This window comes from Petaurus breviceps, unplaced genomic scaffold (genome assembly GCF_028583685.1).
Source record: "Petaurus breviceps papuanus isolate PSGF00001 unplaced genomic scaffold, PetGlider_PUasm1.0 90847, whole genome shotgun sequence".
Classification (NCBI taxonomy): domain Eukaryota; kingdom Metazoa; phylum Chordata; class Mammalia; order Diprotodontia; family Petauridae; genus Petaurus; species Petaurus breviceps.
Genome location: NW_027187360.1, coordinates 1,576,374 through 1,598,882, shown reverse-complemented (window position 1 = coordinate 1,598,882; position 22,509 = coordinate 1,576,374). Strand labels below are relative to the sequence as shown.

At 43.3% G+C, this 22,509-nt stretch overlaps 1 protein-coding gene across 3 annotated transcripts in view; it reads left to right on the top strand.

Annotated features, from left to right (window-relative positions):
* The window catches only part of SULF2 (sulfatase 2), a 146,751-nt gene that overhangs the window by 23,780 nt on the left and 100,462 nt on the right, over positions 1–22,509 (top strand). For all 3 annotated transcript variants that reach the window (XM_069072363.1, XM_069072362.1, XM_069072361.1), the window contains exon 2: positions 5,027–5,272. In XM_069072363.1, the coding sequence (XP_068928464.1) occupies positions 5,098–5,272 (175 nt within the window). In that variant the 5' untranslated portion in view covers positions 5,027–5,097. The remainder of the gene's footprint in view (positions 1–5,026; positions 5,273–22,509) is intronic.

The following is a 22,509-nucleotide window of genomic DNA, read 5'->3' as shown; positions in this document are numbered from 1 at the left end:
CTCTCTTCCCTATCTAGTATTATGGACAGATCCCCAGCCCTTCCCCAGAAAGACCTGGGTTCAAATTCTGCCTCAGACACTTAGTAGCTCTATGACCTTGGGCAAATCACTTAACTTCTCTCTGCCTCAGTTTCCTTCTATATATAATGTAAGGGTTGGATTTGATGATCTCTAAGGTGTCTTTCAGTTCTAAATCTGGCAATCTGCTGAAGCCTATAGACCCCTCCTCAGATTGTTTTTAAGTGTAAAAAATGTATAGGGTTATGAAGGAAGCCAGTTAGATTGAAATACAGTTATTAGAATGTTTTAAAAAAAAAAAGGCAAGTTCACAGATTTCCTCCACCCCACCCCATCTAATCCTCCCAAGCTGGAAATTATTTTTCCCTCATTGAATCTGATAAGCTTTTTTTTTTTTTTGGTGGGGATGGTTGGGAGTCCAGACCTATGATTTCCTTATTATAAAGAACTCCCAAGAAACTCACTCTACCAATGCAGATCAATAACTTTTCTTAAGAATAATTTTATTCATGTTATATTTCTGTGTTCATGTCCTGTTGCCTTTGTATTCCCAAATATCTGATGCCACCTCACTATGTCAGCAAGCACGATATTTTGCACATAGTAGATCTTCCATAGATAGATGTTTGTTGAATGAGCGAGTGAGTGAGTGCACAGTCTGACTCACTGTGCTGTTGCAATGCCCGAGTGGTCTGGCTAGGCAGGGATAGAGGGCCCGTGCAGGGAGCCCACTACTGATGCCCCTCACTCTGGGCATGCTGAGTCTGGGTAGGTAAGAGATGGGAGAAGGCTATGGTTCTTCTGTTCCTTGGTTCCTGGTTGGGTTTTGTTTTTTGGGGCTGTTCTTTTAATTCTCCCCCGCTGCCATCCAGGGCCAGGGAAGTCACAGCCCTGCCTGAGAGAGAACCACTGCCTGTAACAAAGGGAGGATCTGGGAAGCCTGACAGATGCCTGCGTGTCCTCCTGAGTCTAGACAGGATTCTGGATGTGAGAGGTTTTAGATCTCACATCCCCCTTCCTCCTCTGCCTTTCCCTGTTCCCTCACGCTGTTTCTCTTACCTGAAATACCCTCCCCTATGCTCATCTAAAATCTTTTCTGGCCCTTCGAGGCCCGAGTTCTCACCTGGATCTTGGTTCTAGTCCTGGCTCTCCCTTTAGCTAACTGTGGGGACATTATTTTTCCTCCCTGGGTCTTAGTTACCTCATATGTAAAATGAAATGGTAGGGTTTACATGATCTCTAAAATCTTTTCCTAACTACGACATTTTCTGATGATCTGTCATTATAATCAGCCAACAAGCACATGAGTGCTTATTATCCTTTCCTGTGGTAAGCCCTGGGCCTATAAAGACAAAAGCAAAGCAGTCCCTGCCCCCAAGTAGCTTATATTCTACTAGAGTAGGTTATTCTGTGTAAGGATGGATGAATGCCCCCTCCCCCTGCCTTGCCCACCCTATCTTTGCTTGCTCTAGGGAACTCCTTCAATGCAGTATCCCTGTTGGGATCCATGTTGGGGTTAGGATAGTGGTTTCTGTGGGCCCTTTGATTGCACCTGATTTCCTTAGACGGTGCAACTCTGCCTTACTTAAATCTAATTCAGTTGCAAGTCAAGGCATTGCCCAATGATTTCCAGGACCAAAAACAACAAGATTTCCTTAGATCAGTGATTCCTTAGATCAGAACATTTGCATCTTGGGCCCCCTTTGGCAGTCTGGTGAAGCCTAGGGACTCCTCAGAATGTTTTTTAATGCATAAAATAAAATGCAAAGGAAATTACAAAGGAAACCAATTTAATTGAAATATAGTCGTCAGAATGTTTAAAAAAAAAAAAGCCAAGTTCATAGATCTGAGAACCCTTGCCCTAGAAATAGCTCTAAATTTCAAAAACATATTTGCTAACATGTGGTAGGTGCAAACAGTGCCATGTGAGGCTGGTGACAGGGGCACAGGGCGGGGAGGCAGATAGCCAGAGCCAAAGTTGCCTTCATGGGAAGAAGCTTCCTCCTCTATCTCATTTTCTCCTTACCCTCCCTTTGCCATACTGGCCAGGGTATTCAAAACTAGTTAATCTGCCCTTTTTAATTTTAGGGAATTTATTAATAAGTATTTCTAGTTCATTCTGGCTTCTGCTGCCTAAAAGGAAAAAAACAATACAGTATAGAGGTCTGGGCTGGGAATCAGAAGGTCAGGATTCTAGTCCTGCTGGGTGACCTAAGGCAAATTACTTCCCCTTCCTGTCTTCAGTTTCGTCTATAAAAATCAGAGGATTAGACCATATGATCTCTGAGGGTCCTTCCAGCCCCTTTTCTGTTCTCATTTTGTGTTCTGTGATCTCCCTCCTCCCCCTGCCATCAGGTCTGACAGTGTTGTAAGGTCATTCCAAGCTCTGACATTGTGTTCTAAGGGTTCTTTATGCTCTGATGTTCCATGTTCTAAGAGCCCTTCCCTCTTTGTCATGCTGTGTTCTAAGGGCCTTTCCCTCTCTGACATTCTGTGTTCTAAGGGCCCTTCCCCTTACAACAGTCTAGGAATCAATCATGAATTTCTGCATAGAAGTATTGAAATCTATTTAGAAGGAAAGGCTCCATAAATACCAACTCTTGTCCCTCTTGACATTTCTCCAGGTTAAATACAGATGCAGGAGCTAATTTTTCTCTAAATATTGGGAATTAGCTATTTCCAAAGGCCTTGTACTGGGATAGGAAGCCTTGGGCTTGAAAGAAGATGCCAGCACTGTACTCAGAGAGGGGACTGATTGTGTGGTTCTGAAATTGGCTCCTGGGAACAAAGCTGTGCTATTTGCCTTTTGGATGGAATATCAAGTTGGTTTTGCTGAATGGAATTCAGTGTAGGTCCTTTTAGTTCAGCCACTTTGAATCTCACAAAAAGGCGGCTTCCCTTGTGTCATTTTTTTAATTGATTTCCACCACATTATTACAGTGAGCTGGCATTCGGACAGGGAAAGCCATCCTTGGGAAATTCATCAAAAATTGACTCATTGATCACTTGATCTCATGTAATAATTAGCACTTGTTAATCTTTATCTCATTGCTACTGGTTCTCTGGCTAAAGTTAGGGGAAGGAAATCCCATTGATCCTGAAGAATCCCAATGGAAATTTTTATCAGTTCCCAAGAGGACAATCTCTCCAGAAGGATCAGTCAGGTGACAGGGTTATACTTTGAGTACATATCTCAGCCCTTCTCCGCATTAGCCTTTAAACACACCCCTAGCCACTGAGACCAGGAAATTCGTTGTCCATGCTGTGTCCCAGCTTAGAATCTAGGTGCACTGGGGTTAGAAGGGACCTTAGAAAGAATCTGTTGCAAATTCCACGTTCTACAAAGGAGGAATCCGAGGTACAGAGAGAAGAGGGCTCTTGCCAAAAACCATGCCTGGCAAATGCCACTGGGATCCCTTAGGTCATTCCAGCTGATTTGCATTGCTTAAGGCATACTTTGGGATCTGATAAGCTACGGTTTTGTCCTTAAATTCTAAAGAGGTCTGTTTCTCATCATAAGTGTGTCATGCTCATTTCAGGAAGGATGTTGACATCTCACAGACCTGTCCTATGTTATAATGCTTTGCTAATAATAAAATCACTTATGTAGAGCACCTTCCCTCTGGAGAACATGAAGCAGTTGCACATCTCTGCTGTCTTTTGTCCTCACAGGGGCCCCATGAGTGATAGGTAAGGACAGGTGTTTCACAGATGGACAGCAGAGAAGCTGTCACTTGCCCAAGGTCACAGTAAGCCAGCTGTAAAACCTTGACTCCTTTACCCTTTTTTGGGGGGGGGGGGGAGGGCTCTGCTTCATTCCCTTTAGGCAGAAGAAACAACCATACATTTACTCCTGGGAAGACACTTGAAAGTTCATTTTGATAAGAAGCAGAATGTCACATGACAGAACAAGCAGGCTCTGTTAGCAAGGGGAAATTCTCCAGTTATAATCCCTTTGCATGTCCTATCCTTGCTGCTATAGCTTTAGACCTGAATTTGGAGGTAGGAGAACACAGTGATTGGACAATATGGACATAATTATGATTATGGATTATGTAGTACTCTTTTTTTAAGTGTTGATATTTTGATTTTTATATCACCTTCATTTTCCAATATGTGCCTCCCTTGATATCCATTTCTTATTAAAAAAAAAAAAGAGAAGGAAAGTTATCTCTTTTATTTTAAGCATAACAACCAACACATAGAGTCCAATGATGTTTTCAATATTCCAAAACCACAGTCTTATGCCTTTACCAAAAAGGGAGGGAAAAGATTGCCTGTTGCTTTTAGGGTCCCCAAAGCACACTCTTTATATATATATTTGGATAGTATTTTCCTTTTCTTTTTTTATTTAATAGTATTTTACTTTTTCCAATTCCAGGTAAAGACAGTCTTCAGCTTTCATCTTTTGAAAGATTTTAAGTTCCCAATTTTTCTCCCACCTTCCTTCCTCTCCCCCCTCCCTGAGACAGCAAGCAATCTGATATAGTTTATACATGCCAAAGCACGCCAAAAAACAAGAAACTTATGAGATAGGCGCTATCTATGTTTTATTATCCCTACTGCAGAAATCGAGGTTCCCAGAGGCTTCCAGAAATCAGGGCTTCCCCAGGGTTTCCCACCTAGCAAATGTCAAAGCCTGGATTTGAACAGTTCCTCCAGCTTCAACCCCAGTGTTCTTTCCATTGCAACCATGCCAAGACCTTGATTTCTTCTTTCCTCTATCCTTTGACGAGTGTGTCTCAAAAGTCTGCTTGTCTAGAAACAAGTGGCTTCTCATGTTGGGCAGTTAGGGCATCACCAGACCCTGCAGATGATTGGTGGACTCCAGCAGGGAGGGATCCTTGGTGTTGTCTTGGGAAATTGAGCAAATTTCTGCCCTTTGTGGACTTGGGTGGGCTGTGGCTTACTTATCCTTTTCAAAGAATTTCGTAGTTCATGCAAAAGGATTTCCTAAAAATTATTTTTGGTTTATTTTTGCATGAATATCTCTCTTCTTTATTCACAGATCTGAAATAGGAGAAGATAAAGAAAGCAATTCAACCTCCCGGGTTTCACAGGAACCAAATCAACGAAATAATGGCCCCCTACACCCTTCTCCTGGGCTTATTTACTGTAACTGTATTCTCCCTGCTGGACAGCAGTTCAGCCTTCCTGTCAAGCCAGCGCCTCAAAGGGAGGTTCCAGAGGGATCGGAGGAATATCCGTCCAAATATCATCCTTGTCCTGACAGACGACCAGGATGTAGAGCTTGGTAAGAGACCCCAGACACTAGAGTGATTCTGCTAGTCCAAAAAACTGCAAACCATCTCTGGCAGAGTTCTAGGCCATAGCTACACAGCACTCCCAAGTGAAGCTGGGCAGAATGATCTGGTTCCAAATTCACTTGAATGGCAGACAGACAGACAGAGGTTTGTCTCACAAGTAGATCTGGATTCAGATGAAGCACTCTGCCTTGGAAGGTAGACTTTCCACTTGTTCTCCCTCCTCCCAAACCCCTAGCCCTCTCCTGATGAAAATGTGCTTTATTCCTCAGGGGTTGGGGGGGCTCCAGGCTGGGAGGGGGAGCTGTTGATGGTAGCAAGCATTGACCAGCTGCTACTGGCTTCATGTCCTTACCTTACTTTTCCCCTCCCCACAGAGACAGGGTTATGCCTAGCTTGAGATCAACCAATTTGGAAATTGACTGGTAGTTATCCACCAGCCTTCTGAAGACCCCCCCCCCCCCCCCCCAGCTTGAGATGGCACCCTTTGCCAAAAGTATGACAGGCAATCCAAATGAAAATCTGCTTGGTCACACTCTCTCCCCAAATGCAAATTTCCTTAGTTATGGAATGAAATAGAATAAGCATTTATTAAGCACCTATTGTATGCCATGCACTAAGCCAAGTGCTTTTACAGATACTGTCTCATTTGATCCTCACAACTCTGGGAGTAGGCACTCTTAATTATTTCCATTTTACAGGTGAGAAAACAGAGGCTAGCAGAAGTTAAATGACTTGCCCAGGGTCATGTCTAAAGCTGGATTTGAACTTGGATCTTTCCGTCTCCAGGTCCAGCACTATCTGCTGCGTCGCCTAGCTGCTGCTGGCTTTAACTCCACCCCTTTCTGAAACCCTTATCCAATAGAAAAAGGAGAAGCTGGTATTTTAGCTGCAGAGAAGAGGTGATTTCTATGAAACCAACTCATTTCACATAACAACGTGTGTTAGTGATCATAGGAGTATATTTTCCCAGAAGAGTTTTTATGAGTAAAGAGAATTTGCAGAAAGGAAGCAAGTAGCACCCAGAGGGTGTTTTTGATAATCCTGACATACAAGATGCAGACCTGCCAGGCAGTAGTTAGTGTTTAAGGTTACTCAGGTTCTAGAATCATGACAGGCATTTGCAGTGGGGCAAGTTTCCTGCTTCCAAATTATCTTCAGTCCCCAATAACATTGCCCACTATAAGTGTTTAATAAATATCCAAATGAATGAACGCAGGCAGAAGTATTCTCCTCATATACAATTTATGTATATAAATACATAAATTTGTGGGTCCCAGAGTATGGCTACCAGGGCCACCTGTGGGTTACAAATCATAATAACTCCTGTTGGAGTTTATTGAGTAGAGACAGATGACATGGTCAGAGTTTTAGGAATATCACTTTGACAGCTGAATAGGGAGAGATGTGAGGCAGAGAAGCCAACCAGGAGCCTGTTGCAATAGCCCAGACATGAGGAAATAAGGACCTGTACCAGGGTGGTGGTGGTGTCAGGAGAGAAGGGGCATGGGATCATACTTTGGAGACCTGGGTTTGAAAATTGACTAGTTGTATGACAATGGACAAGTCACTTTGACCACATGAGCCTCCATTTCCCCATCTGCAAAATGGGGACAAACAGTAATCCTGCCACTCACCTTCACAGGGTTGTTCTAGGGCACGTACTTTTTGGAAACTTTATTGCAACATAGAATTTCAAGTGTAATAATAGCACCTCCCAGGTTGTTGTGATGTGCCAATGAGATGATGTGTGCAAAGCACTTAGCACAACTTATTTTTTAAGCACATAGTAGGTTCTTAATAAATGCTTATATTTAATCTTCTTCCTAAAGCCCTTCCTAACCTGTCCGTTTTCAGCCTTCTCCCACCTTACTTCTGTCTATATAGTCTGTGATCCTTTAACACTGACCATCTTGCTGTTCCTTGCCCAAGACACACCTTCTCCCAATTCTGTGTATTTCCCCTGGCTGTTGCTCCTGCCTGGAATGCTCTCTATCCTCAGCAGCGCCTCCTGATATCATCACTCACATCCCCAATAAAATTTCACCTTCTGTAGAGAGCCTTTCCCAGTCCCCCTTAAGAATACAGCCTTCCTTCTAAGATTACCTCTCATTTACATTCTGCATAGCTTGGTTGTATATTGTCTCCTCCATTAGACTGTAAGCTCCTTGAGGGCTTTTGCCATTCTTTATAGCCCTAGCACTTAGCCCAGAGCCTGGCACATAGTCAGCTCTTATGCTTGTGGGCACATAGTCAGCTCTCATGTTTCTGGGCACGTAGTCAGCTCTCATGTTTGTGGGCACATAGTCAGCTCTCATGTTTGTGGGCACATAGCTCTCATATTTGTGGGCACATAGTCAGCTCTCATGTTTGTGGGCATATCGTCAGCTCTCGTGTGTGGGCACATAGTTAGCGCTTATGTTTGTGGGCACATAGTCAGCTCTTATGCTTCTGGACACATAGTCAGCTCTCATGCTTGTGGATTGATTGGAGTGGGGCACCAATCTGATTCTCATCCCCTGTGAGATGCACATGTCAAGCTTGAAATAATGCACCAGTCAGGCCCTTGGCAGGTTTTGCCTTGCAGCTGTTGTCCAGAACCAGCTAGCTATGCTTGTAAGAGGAAGGGAGTTGTGGGCGTGATCTGGACAAAGGAGCCAGAGAAAAACCACAGTAGGTTTTTGATCCAGCAAAGGTTCTATTCCTCTTGTAAGTTCTCAGTATCCCAGGCTTCAGATCAGTGCCCTAAAGTGTTTCTTCCTAACAGATAAGCCAGAGCTTTGTAGCAGTTGAGCTGACTTTGAAGACGGGTTGAGTTCCTTCTAGGAGGTGGAGAAACGACAATGCTTTTGAAACCACAAGACAGACTCAGTTCAATAATGCATGTCCCAAAAAGCTGAACCCATTAGCTCACAGTCTGGTGCAACTTGCAGACCAGAGGGTGGTCCTAAAAAATTTATCATCTGCTATTTTCTGCTCCTCTGTGATGCGGCTGCACTACTCCTCTGGGTTAGAGCCTTCTTTTCTAAGATAATCCAAGGCCTCTTTCCAATTTCAAGCACGGTGAACAGCTGTCCACACCAATTAAGATCTGGCTGGAGCAATGGCACCTGATAAAGCTGAGATTAGAGATTCTTCCTGTTCCCTTAATTGATGTGGGTGATTTTTTTTTTTGGACCACATTTTTTATTCTTTTGCTTCAAGTGGTGGACAAACCACCCCAGGCAGTTAATCGGGATTGTCACAGGGGTTAATTCTGAGCATGTCAGAATCACTCAGCTCTCTGCTTGTTGGTCAGTGAGCTGCATGAGGCTAGATTTCCAGAAAGGTTAGGAAAATTCCCTGTTTGAATGATCCTCAGGGACCTTTACTTTTTCAGGCAGTTCTCTTTAGCTAAGAGGTTAAGAAAGAAAGACAAGCACACTAGAGCAGTCATTGAAAGGGATTTTACAAAGGTGTAGACAGTGCCACAATAATAGCTAAATATATTTTGCAACTTGAAGTTTCCCAAGCATTTTACTCACATTCTGTCTATTAAGAATCAATTATGATTCTGACAACGATCTTGTAAGGTAGGTATTATTAATATTCCCAATTCATAGATGAAGAAACTGAGACTGAGAGGGTAAATGGCAGCCTAGAGTCACACAGGTAGCAAGTGTATAAAGAAGAATTCGTATTGGGTCTTCCTGACTCCAGGCCCAATGCTCTATCCACTCCCCCATGTTGCCTCAGAGGAACCAGATATTATGGGCTTAACTGAGGCCAGGGAGTGGTTCTGGGAAATGATTGGGAAACAGAAGAACAGAGTATTGGGAGGGTTAAGTTTCTAGTCTTAAGGCTGTCTTTTTGAGAGGGTTTTAATTCTCTCAGACACTAGAAGTACACTAGAGAAGAAAAAAAGAAAATCCCCATCTCTCCTCTTGATGCAGCAAACAATGATGAAGAACCAATTATGTTCTTACAGAGCTAGGTAAGGGGCATCTGTGTCCTTAAGGACCTTAGGGTAGGAGAAAGATAAGCTATGTGTACAAATAAATACCATAATGTTCTGTGAGAGTATATAGAAAGAAGAGATAAGTGAGATCAATTAGAAATTTACATTTTAAAAGAATTCTTTGCTTTGGGGGGAATTTTGTATAATCTCACCTTTTATGTGCATAATCTGTTTACAAATATGTCAATATTTGACAGATTGGTCTAGTTTTGAGAATGTTAAGAGGTGGTTACAGGCCTGAGACTTCGCACTACAGCCCTCTCAGGTTACCAGGAACAGATTTGCCCCTTTTTAGAGCAAGTCACTTCCCTCTCTGGCCTCAGTTTCCTGGTCTGTAAAATTGAGGACTAGATTATCTCTAATGCCCTACCACTGCCAACCTTGTGTGAGTCACCGCCAATTAAAGATTCATCCGAAAGAGAAAGCATCTCTGAAATGCAAATAGGTGGAAACTTATACATAAATAGATCCCCTCCCTCCCTATTCACATCCAATTCTTCATGACTTCTTAGTGGAATTTCCTTGGCAAAGATACTGGAGTGGTTTGCCATTTTTCTTTTCTAACTGATTTTACAGATGAGGAAACTGAGGTAAGGCTAAGTGACTTGCCCAGGGTCAAACAGCTAGTCAGTGTCTGAGGCTCAATTTGAACTCAGGTCTCCTTCCTCACTTCATACCTGCACTCTATCCACCGAGACACCTAGCTGCTGCCTCCTTCCTCCCTCCCTAGGATGCTGAATACAGTGGGGAATACCCACATTGTTTAGTGCTTCTCACCAAATACAGAAGTACAGTCATAGTTCTGAATTCAGTTTAAATCAGCAAAAAAGATATTAAATATCTTCTGGGGTGCTGTGGTGCCATGATACAAAGACAAAAATGAAACAGTCTAAGTCAGGGGTAAGGAAGACCACAAGGCTACACGTGGCCCTCTAGGTCCTCAAGTGCAGCCCTTTGACTGAATCCAAACTTCACAGAACAAATCCCCTTAATGAAAGGATTTGTTTTGTAAAACTTGGACTCAGTCAAAAAGCCTCACCCAAGGACCTGGAAGTCCATATGTGGCCTGGAGGCCTCAGGTTCCCCACCCCTGATCTGAATCATCAAGGAAGTTACCATCTCCTGGAAATTAATTGATAAGCACTTATTAAACACTCATTGTATATTAGACTCGGGATAGTAAGATAAAAATGAATTCATTCCTGCCCTCAAGGAGCTTACATTCTAACAGGGGAGAGAACTTTTACACACACACATACATACATACATACATACATATATACATACATATGTGTGTATATAATATGTATATATATGTATATAGTATGTATATAATATCCACAAAATGAATACAGGGCAGTTTTGAAAGGGCGTATACCAGAAGCTTGGCAAAGTGGTGTATCATGAAGGGCTTCATAAAGGAGACGCTTGAGCTGAGTCTTGAAGGAAAGTAAGAGATTCCCAGAAGTGGAGTGACAAGGGAGAGCATTCTGGGTCTGGCGGGGAGGCAGGGCAAAGGCAAGGAGAGGAGAGATGAAGTGTGTGTTTGGGGCAGCCAGTCAGGCAGTACAGCTGAGCTGCAGAGTGTACAGAAAGGAGAAAGAACATATCTAAGAACACCGGAAAGGTAGTAAGGTAGGAGCAAGGGAGTGATGTGGCTGTCATACCTGGGCTTGGGGACAGGCATTTTGGCAGCTGTGTGGAGGTTGGATTGGAGAAAGGAAAGGCCAGAGGCAGGAAGACCAAAGAAGAGGCTTCTGCAGTAGTACAAGTGGGAGAGCATAAGGCCTAATCTGAGGTCGTGCCTATGTGAGTAAAGAGAGAGCATATTCAGGAAACACCTCATGAATGTGTAGGTGTATACATATAATATATACACATATATATGTGCATATTCACACACAGAGGCAACGAGGTGCCACATTGGATAGAATGCTGGTCCTGGAATCAGGAAAATTCATCTTCCTGAGTTCAAATCTGGCCTCAGACTCTTACTAGCTGTGTGACCCTGGGCAAGTCACTTAACCCTGTTTGTCTCAGTTTCCTCATCTGTAAAATGAGCTGGAGAAGGACATGGCAAACCACTCTGATATCTCTGCCAAGAAAATCCCAAAAAGAGGGTCATGAAGAGTCAGACATGATTAAAAAACAACTGAACAACAAAATGTGTACATATGTCTACATATAGTGTGTATATGTATATATACACATGTATATACATAGAAATAGGTAGTAGATATATATAAAATATAATTGTATATCAGTATAAGTGGTTTCCTTTGTAATCCTGTGTATTTCATTTTATGCATTTAAAAACATCATTCTCAGAAGGGGTCCATAGGCTTCATCAGACCGCCACTGGGGTTCGTGCCACAAAAATGGTTAAGAACCCATATCTTAAAGGCAGTCAGGAGGCAATGAAGTTGTCTTGAACAAGAATGGGACCTGGTCAGACCTGTGCTTCAGGCCTATAAGCATGGCAGCAGTTTGGAGGATGGATTCCAGAAGGGAGATTTTCCAAACAGGGAGACCAATTATTAAGCCATTTGCAGTGTTCCAGGTGAGAGATGAGGAGGCCCTGAGCCCAAGTGGTAGCCATGTGGGAAGAAGGAATGAAAAAAATGTGGTTCAAATACACTTAGCTGTCAAAAACTTCATTACCATGGGTAGAAATAGCATTGGTTAGTAATGTACTTTGACAATCATTTCCTTATTCCTCTCCACCACCCCCCTCCCCAAGGCAGGTGAGTCCATTGTGGTGACTCTGCCTTGACCACTAGGGAGATGCCCTGCCTTCTGCTACAGAAGCCCAGGGTGGTACCCTGCCTCAGCCTGGGTGGCACCTTCCCCTGTTCCCGGGGGACTAGAACAAAGGATTCTGGGTAGTTGAGCCTCCCCTCAGCCAGGGTTGGCCCTGCTCTCTACACTCAGCATTTCCCAGATCAGTCCGAAGTGGTTTACCAGTCTATAAAACTTTGGTCCTTAGTTCTTAAAACCTACAACCTGAAAAAACAAGCAAACAAAAACCTCCCACCTCCATCCTGCCCCTTCTATACCTAATTTTAGTCTTCTTTCTGGCAGATTTGATGCCACTTTGTAGTAATGGAAAGGATACCTACCAAAAATCATCTAGTCCCATCGCTACCACTCTCTATGGTATATCTTCCCAAGCAAGAACATCCCCACCAGAGCTTCTATTTAAACACCTCCAGTGACAGAGAACTCATTACCTCTAATTGTTAAGACATTACTCCTGGCATTGAAGTGAGAGTAGCTCACCACTCACATCTGGACAGCTTTATAGACACAGAAATGAGACTTCTAGTCAGTGGGTGGGGCTTTTGCTGAGATAATACCTAACCGGCAGGTTTAGCTAATTTGGTATAACAGACACTTATTAAGCACCTGCTATTTGCAGGTGCCTGTGGTACCTCTTAGGGCAGGTACAAAGATAAGTAATGTTGTTGCAGCTCTTAAGGAGCCTATTAGGGAGAGAGATGACGCAATATTAATAAGTCTAATACAAAATAGAGCATATAATACAAAACCAAGCAACTAACAAGCATTTATTAAGCACCATCTCTGCCTTGCTTGTGCTGAGGAAGGAAATATCCCCTGATCTTAAAGAGCTTATGTTCTGTAGGAGTAGATGTGTACATTTAAACGTGTGTGCAGAATAAATATATTCAGGACAAATACAAAGTTATTTTTTGTGGCACTAGCAGGGGGATAGGAAAAGCTTCATGTAGAAGATGATTCCTGAGGGATGGGGCAGGGGTGGTGTGTTCCAGGTGTGGGGGACAGCCAGGGCAAAGGTGCTGAGGTAGGAGATGGGGTGTTGTGTATAAGGAGTGAAGAGAAAGAGCCAGTCTGGATGGGCCATAGAGTTTGAAAAGGAGAGTAAAGCATAATGAGGTTGAAAAGATAGTTTGAGGCCAATTTGTAAAGGACTTTAAAAATCAAACAGAGGAATTTGTATTTGAGCGGCAAAATGCTGTGTGAGATAGAAGGAAGGAATTATCCTTACCAACTGGGAGGATGAGAAAGGCCTTATATGGAAGAAGGATAACTTTGAGCTGGGCCTTGAAGGGTAAGTAGGATTTCAACAGGCAGAGAGAGCAGGGAGGGCCTTCCTGGAAATGTGGAGGTGAGACAACATAGTCTGGATCTTTTCCACTTTCATCACTGACTTCTTCTCAGGCCTTCTTTGTGGTCAAACTGTAACAGGCTGATTTGCGAAAAGGAGGCATAGGGGCTTTCCATCTGGGATCAACTTCTTCTCCCTTCCCCATCTGCTAGAATAAGGAAACCACACCCTGTCTTATGGACTAGACTTCCAAGGGAGTGACTCTGAACCCCATGTCCTGTGAGTCTTGAGGCCAGATGGCTTGAAGCCTGGCTTGATAATGCCCAGGTCCTAGAAAACATGGGGGAAATGTGGACGGCCAATTCAGCTCTTCCTTGTTACCACCTCCTGTCGCCCACACTGACCCACGGTGGAAAAAAAGAACAAGAAAGGAAAAAATATATCTGGGTGTTGTCGTGCCAGAGCTTGGGAAAAGCTAATTGTGACCTACCCTGGGAGATTAGCTTTCAAAACACATTCTTCTAAATTTTCAGTCTGGCAATAATCAAGATCATTCCAGTCCTTGGTGCCAGCTCACCATGGGGAAAACTTGGGGGGTAGGAGGGAGGAGGAGGGCAGGGAATAGAGCTGTAGGCCAGACCAGGCCTCAGAATGTTGCTCAGCCCCTACAGGCACCAATGAAGAAAGGGGCCTTTACTCACCTAGAACATTTTCCTCACTCCTGGATCAGAGGATCTCCCCTCTCCCATCCTCTGCTGGATGATCCAAGATGTGGAACTGTCATCTTTATCTATAGACTAGATATAGTTATAGGGGGGAGCAGTGTTTGAGGAACATGCTGAAGAAACCAGCCCACTAACTGTTAACTCTGTTGGAAGAGTAGGAAAGATACTGACCATAGAGTTTGGAAACCTTGATTTGCATCTCCATCTTGAGACCTTGGGCAGGTCACTTCCCCTCTATGGGCCTCAACTTTCCTAATCTTGAAATGGGGGTGATAGTAACTTGTACTGCCTGTCTCCCAAGGTGCTTCTGGACAGCGATTCTATCAATCTTATAGGATTGTAGCAGTGGGAGTAGTTGTTCTACGGGGTAGGTGACTTCCCTTTGGCCAACCAAAGCTGAGTCAGCTGTCGTAAAGATAGTGGTCTTTAAATTCCTATAGCACTTTACCGTTGACAGAGCAAGCGCTCTTCAGACTCCCTAGTCCCATGCATCCCTAAACCTATAATTCAGGATCCTCGTGATAACTCCCTGAGGTAGATGGATTATCATCCTCATTTCAGAGATGGAGTAAGTGTTGGCCTAGGGACAATAGCATGATGGTCTTTCTTGTTCTTAATAATGCATTTTATTGATATCTTTTGTCTTTCAATCATGGTCGTTCCCCAACTCCCACCCCTACTCACTACTCCCTTGTGATAAAGAAAAGCTAAGCAAAACTATCCTCTACAGAAACCTTGTCCAGCAGGGTATGCCATATTCTTTCCCAATAGTCCCCCACCTCTCGCCTGGAGGAAGGAGGTATGTTTCAACATCTCTTCATCAGGACTTTCAAGGATTTTTCCACCGTTCAGCGTTCAACATCCTCTTGTGAATTTCATTCCCTTGGTTCTGTTTATTTAGCTCTTCCCTTGTTCATGCAGATCTTGTGGCTCTCCAAGTCCCTCATATTTGTCCATTCCTACTGCAGAATGACATTCCCTTCCATTCCTGTACCATCATTTCTTCAGCCCTAGCCCAGGTACTGGGCACCTCTCTGTTTCTGGCTATCACAAGGTACCTGCCCTAAGAGGTACCACAGGCAGATATTCTGGGGATATTCTGATATGTTTGAGGCCTTTTTTTCTCTCTTTGGCTTCCTTGGGATATATATGTGATGTCTTTTACAGCTTCATGTTATCAGTTACAAAGGAGATTAAGCCAAAAGAGAGCGGATGGCTTAATGCAACCCCGCCTCCCAGTGACTTGCAGTGGGGGACAAGACCACCTGAAAGCCAGTCGCCCACTGATTCTGAGCTAATGTCATATACAAAGGGCCAGATGTCTTTAGACAGTGAAACAAATGTAGTCAGTGGGTTCAGCCTGGGTGTTACCTAATCTGGGAAACTGCCTGATCCATTTCCCCTAATGTCATTAATGATTCTTTCCCCTTAACACCTTTCCCCTCCTCCCCCCATAATAAGGTTTAGAGCTAAAAAGAACTTTAAAGGCCATTTAGTCCAATCTAATTTTACAGATGAGATTAAGTGATTTACCACGAACTGGTAAGCATCTAAATGTTGTTTGGTCATTTCTCAGTCCTGTCCGACTCTTTGTGACCCCATTTAGGGTTTTCTCAGCAAAGATACTGGAGTGGTTTGCCATTTCCTTCTCCAGCTCATTTTACAGATGAAGAAACTGAGGTAGGTAGAGTTAAGTGACTTGCCCAGGGTCACACAGGTCTTAAGTGTCTGAGGTAAGATTTGAACTCCTGGAAGATGATTCTTCCTTACTCCAGGCCTAGTACCCTATCTCCTGCACCACCTAGCTGCTCCTATGGAGAAGTGTCAGAGGCAGGATTCAAACTCAGTTCTTCCTAACTTCAAATCTAACACTCCATCCCCCTATCTGCTTCATATAGCACTTGGATTGAACCTCTCCTGTGAAGTCAAGGACTATTTTTTTGAATACTCAGCCCTGAGCAGGTTGCCTGACAAATAGTTGTAGTGGTAATTAATAATAATATTGATAACAATAATAGCAAGTGCTTCATACTTTACTGATTGGTTTATATCATTCTGTATTAAAATGATTTATGTGTGTGTCATCTTCCCCTCCTACACTGTGAGTTCTTTGAGGACAGGAATTATGCTTTATTTAATCTTTATATCCCTTTCTTCCTTAACTTCTGCCGGCACTTAAATAGATATTTGTTGAAATCGAAGTAGAGAGTGGGATATGTTTGCACTCACCTAATGATCCCCGTTACCAGGGCTGTTGAGGATGGTGGATAGCTCGAGCTCAGGAGTTTTGAGCTTCAGTTGAGTTAGAACTGAGCAGACATCTGTGCTAAGTGTATCCCCCAATATGGGAAGCAAGGAGCCATCAGCCTGCCTAATAAGGGATGAACTTAACCAAGACTGAGGAGCAGGGGTGGCTAGGTAGCACAGTGAATAGAGCACTGGCCCTGGAATCAGGAGGACCTGAGTTCAAATTCAGCCTCGGACACTTAACACTTACTAGCCAAGTGACCTTGGGCAAGTCCCCAATTGCCCTAAAAAAAAAAAAGACTGAGGAGGAGTAGAATTTGGGGCTTTGAGTGGCCCCTATCATTCCATTCTGGGTGAGATGGAGAGAAGAGGGCAAGAGAGATGAACTGAAATGAGGAAAACTAACATTTCTCTGCAGAACAACTTGAATAAAGTATAGCTTGAAAAGGCCTTCGAGATGACTTAGTTCAACTCCCTCCTTTTACAGAGGAGCAAAATGAAGCCCAAAGGGAAGGAAGGAATTATGCCAGGTCACACAGAACTGAGATTTTAACTTAACTCCTGTGACTCTGAATTCAGTGCCCTTTCTGATAATCTATGTAACAGTGTTGTATAAGGACATTGAGTTATATTCAGGACACTACGGCATCCTCTAGCATCTTCATTCCATAAGATCATTGACTTAAAGCCAAAGGTTTTTTAGAGGTCTTCTCATTTTTCAGATGAGGAAACTGAGGTCCACAGAGGACCACACAGCTAGTAAATATCCGAGGTAGGATTTGAACCCAGCCCTGCCTGACTCTCAAGTCCATCATTCTGTCTGTGATAATTCATGATAATAACAGTAGCAGGGCTTTCATTCAAACAACGTTGGCATTAGAGCTGGCAGAAGGGAGGAGGAAAATCACATAATCTCTCCGACAATAAAATGTTCGTTAATGAAAAATCCAATATTGCTTCTTCAAACATCTGCTTAATTGATTTCAAGTTCAAGAGCAAGTTTTCCTTGATGACCGTACGGTGCTAAGTCCTCAACAGATCCTTTCTAGTCATTTACATCCCCCCACTCCAGTAGATGCCTCATTTAAAAATCAGATCGGAGGAAATCCAACATCATTGTTTTTTTATTGAGTTACACACAAACAGTATAATTATTGCTAGCTGACAGACGTGGGCAGATTCCAACACGATGGTGGAAATCAAATATAATTGGGAAACAAAAGGGTTTCCTCTTCTCCAAAGCTGGCCCCGGAGTCCTTTGTCGCCCTTCAGCCTCCCTTCCGATTGTGGACAGAGCCCTTCTGGAGGAGACAGTTTGCTCCCAACTTGGATTTGGCCTCAGAACAGGTATTGTAACTGGACAGGCTTTTCAGAAGCTGATCCAGCTACATTGCAGGCATTCCAGAAACCCTTAAGGAATGGGTAAGAGTAGGCAAACAAATGCTAAATGTTAAAAGAAAATAGCCCCAAAGATCAGGGTGTGTGCTTTGAGCTTTGCTTTCTACCTTTACTCATTTCCCTCCCACCCACCCAAAAACTGGAACACCCCTCCCCCACCTCACTAAACCTCAGCTGCCTTTCAAGGCCTTTTTAGTCTTTGGTTAGAGGGTCATAGATTTATAGTTAGAAGGAAAGTTAAGTGTCTTATCTGGGGTCACAGGCACGTAGCCATACTCTCTCTAATGGGAGTAGAGATGGGATAAAAAGAGCTATACAAATGTGTTATATCATTTTTTAAAAATTGAATTTTATTGTTATATTTCTACATTTGGGTCCCTCTTTTTTTTTTTAAACAGATGAGGAAAGTAAAAGCCAAAGGAGGAAAGTGTCTGACCCAACGTTGTATAGGCACTAAGGAGCAGTGGTAGGATTTGAACCCAGCTCTCCTAGCTCAAAATCCATTTCTTTTTCCACAATTATATACTGCCTTATCAGCCAACAAATTAATGGCAGAGTCAGGCCTGGAATGCAGGTATCCCAACTCCTCATTCAATGCTCCATCCCCTAGACCGCACCATTTGTGATCAGTTTCACCCAGTCCTTCAAGGTAACGGAGGCCTCCTGGCTTTAAATCAAGGCTTCTTTCTGAAATCATCCATGCCCCCAAAGTCCCTGGGTCTGCATGTGCTGAGAGAGGCCAGGGGGTGGGGATAACTTCACCCGGTGCTCAGCACAGTAGGGGGGTTCCATCACAGAAAGAAAACAGTTTTCTGTTGTTCTCTCAACATCTCCAGGCTGGTTTGGCTTGTTTAAAATATTTAAAGCTGGCCTCTCTAGCTCAGCACGGAAGGGTATTCCAGAGCCTTACCTGCCATCAGAACTGTCAGTCTGCATTAGTTCTAGCTCTTGGGCTGTGGAAGGCGATTAGATCATATGTTTTTGTATTAAAGATGGTTGATTTATAGAGCTGTGTCATTACAGCAGTTTTATTAAACCAGGTTACTGTCCCCAAGGGGAGGCTTAACATGGAGTGCTATTTATGCACAGATGCCTCTGTCATTTAAGGGGATTGTTAAAACTGTACTTTAATAGCAGAATAACAAAATCCTCCTTCAGCCAGCCTGTTTGTTCAGGGGTGAGCTCACTCGACAAGCAGACTGTGCCTAGAGCTGGCACACTAATGCACCGTCCTTTTAATTGCCACAGAAATTAGAGGGATAACAACATACCACAAAAGCTTTTTTTTTTAAGGGAGTAAAAAAAAAAAAACTCCACAAGCAAAAACCGGCCTTGCATGTTCTAGCTACTTCCTTTTGACTAATGTTAGGTTTCGAGCTAGTTACTGCCAGAGAATCCATACACCAGGTAGTAGTATCCTCTTCCCAGGTAAAGGTCAAGAGTGACCTTGAAACATCAGACATCTTTCATTCCTTTACTACTAAGGAAATGTGCCTGCATAGTACGAACGGGGACAGAAGGAAGCATTGGGTAATATCACTTCTGTTATCTCTTCTGATCAACATCAATGGGCATTCACTGAATGTGCCAGCAACGTGTGCAGCCATACTGGCCAATACGAGGTTCATCGTGTACAGGGTACACAGTAACTGACTTAAAGAAGCCTTCTTCAAGTGCTTTCTGTTGCTTTTTTCATTCATTCACTCAACAAACATTTTATTAAGCACCTGTGTGTGTCCAAAGTACTGTGTTTTCAAGGTGGGCCCTGGGACAAGTGACATATAAAGGAAATAAGACATAGAGGCCCTGCTCTCAAGATGTTTGTTTTATTTTTTGTTTGTTTATTTGTTTTTTGAGGGGGAAGGCAGGGCAATTGGGGTTAAGTGACTTGCCCAAGGTCACACAGCTAGTAAGTGTTAAGTATCTGAGGTCAAATTTGAACTCAAGTCCTCCTGACTCCAGGGCTGGTGCTCTATTCACCGTGCCACCTAGCTACCCCTAGCTATTTGTTTTAGGTAAAGATCATCTAGTCCAGCGGTTCTTAACCTAGGACCCAAGGTCCATGGACAGATTTCAGGGGATCAGTGAATTTAGGAGAAAATTACACTTTCTGTTCACTAACCTCTTTTTTTTACAGACTGTCTTCCTATCTTGTCCAGACTGAAAATGCAGTGGTCACCACTCTTGGGCCTGATCCTAATGCTGATTGGCAGTAACACAGAAGGATGAACTTGCTCTGTTTTCCTCCCCATGCAAATTCTCCTCCTCTCAAGCAGCCTGGTGGGGTTCTGTTTCCCTTCTGTTTTCTATGCTTCCTGTTAAAGCTTAGAACTCCTGAATTCAATGGTTCTACCAGCCTCAACCTCCTTCATGAATAGAAATTATGAAAGTGCCCTACCTCACGTGGCTTTCACTAATTTCTAATTAAAATTAAGCATAAATGCTTAAAAATGTTATTTCTGAGAAAGGACCCATAGACCCATAGACTCCACTAGGTTAGGGTCCATAATATGCACACAGAAAAATGCTTCAGAACCCTTAGACTAGTCCAACCCCTTGTTAATACTTAGAAGAAAACAGACCGTGGTATATACCATATAATAATAATTATGCGTAAGGAACAATTAGCAGTCACTTAGTTAATCTGTGAATCAGATGGGCTGTCTGGGAAAGCAGCTCTTTCTCCCCCCACCCCCAACACTGGCATTTCAGTTAGAAGTTGGGCACAGTCCTGCCTTGGCGAAGTATTCATTTAGAAAGTTCAACTAACTTTATTAATGCCCAAGGTAATATGTAATTTGTGCCAGCTGGTGGCAGGAAGAATTGATTAAAGTTGAACTCTTCATTCAGCTTAACAAGGAGGTGATTTCATGCCATGCTTAAGCCCTGGCATTGTCTATGCCCTCCCCCACCTCCATGACTTTGAAAAAGGAGTGTGTGGCCTTGATACCAGATGTCTTACTGGCATTTCTGGAACCTGAAGGTTGCCATACAACCAGATAAGCTTTCAGCTCTTTCCTCTCCCTTCCCTGGAGGGCTCACGCTAGCCTTGGATGACCTCAGAGAAACCTAACATAGGGTCTTTGTGCCAAGCAGTGGGTACCACAGAAAGTAAGTGTGCTGCCAAGAGGTACGGTAGACTGGAACCCTCAGGAGACTTGGAGTCAGGAGACGTGGGTTCAGATATGGGCCTTGCTACTTGTGACATATGACCTGGAACAAATCATGTCCTCTCTCAGATTTCTCATCTATAAAATGAGGGGTTTGGAGCAGGTGATCTTGAAAGTTTGTTCCAACTCGGAAACCTGTCCCCCTCTGAGTGGAAGCTTCCTGACTTCCTCCCTCTGTATCTCTGGGAGACTATTTGTCACCCTATTTGGTAGAAGTCTAGATGTTCAAAGATTGTGCCCCATGATTCTTTGCCCTTTGGAACCAGAGGCTGAAAATCAGAGTTTCTAAAAAGCTATTTTCAACATAAAAAATTATGATAAAGAATTCTCAGAGCTCCATCAGGACAAATTTCTGTCTGAATAAGAATTCTCTCTATATCTCACCCAACAAGTGGTCAGACACTGCAGTCTCCAAGAGGCTTGCTATCAGGTAGACAACAAGCATTTATTAAGGCCCTGTTACAGGCCAAGCAATGGGATACAAAGGCAAACAAATAAACAAAAAGAAAGAGTCCTTGCTCTCAAGGTGCTTGTGTTCTCTCCAGGAAGAAACTTCTTCATGCAATACATAAATATGTGCAGAATAAATGCAGGTGAGAGAGATAAAGGGCACTGGCATTTTGGGAATCAGGAAAGACTTTTTGAGGCACCTACTATATGTGGTACATTTCCTGCTATGCCATTTCAGTCATCACAAAGATGCCATCACTTCATCCAAAAGGGAAAATTCTTCTATATGCATATAATATAAATGTGAGTTCAGCTGCATATGAGGGTAGTATAAAGTCTATGCTGTTAGATAAAGGAAGAAGCAATAACTTCCATTGGAAGAGGAGAGGATAAGGGGAGGCTTCCTGTAGGGGTGGGCATTTGAGGTGGGCCTTGAAGGACAGAGAAGCCATGCCAATGTGGAAGAGCAAGGTGAATGACAGCATGGATAGGAAAATGCATAAGGTGGGGGTGGGGTGGTGGTAGGGGAAGTTTGGGAAGACTAGCCTGAGTGTAGCGTCTCTCAGCTTCCCTGGCTTTCATGAAAACTCAGTTCAGATATCAACTTCTCCAGAAGGTCTTTCCTGGCCTCACCAGTGACTAGGGACCCTCCGGATTGCCTTCTGTCTTATTGTATGTAACATACCTAGTTATTGATGTGTTGTCTAACCCATTAGAATGATGCTTCTTGAGGATAGGAACTGGTTTTGTCTTTGTTTGTATCCCCATCACATGCTAAGTGTTTAATAAACGATTGTTTGGGGAAGGGGAGGGGTAGAAGACGTGGTCAGACAGGTTGTTTTGGCGGGACTTTAATTACCAAGATTGTTGGTTTGGATTATAAAAATCCGGAATAGGTAAATGAAATTGGGAGCTTGAGAAGACTTCTCCAGAGCATCTGGTTCCATCTTCTTATTTTACAGATACTAAAGAAAGAGCACAAACAAGAAAGCCCAGAGAAGGGGAATGACCTGCTTGTGGTCTCCGTTAAATGAGTGGCAGAGCTGCCATTAGACTCCAGGTCTCTAGGTTCCCAGGTGTGTGTGTGTTCTTGAGGATTTTGAAGAACAAATGAGCCATGTCAGCTCTGAATGGGGCCATTCTGGTGGTTTGC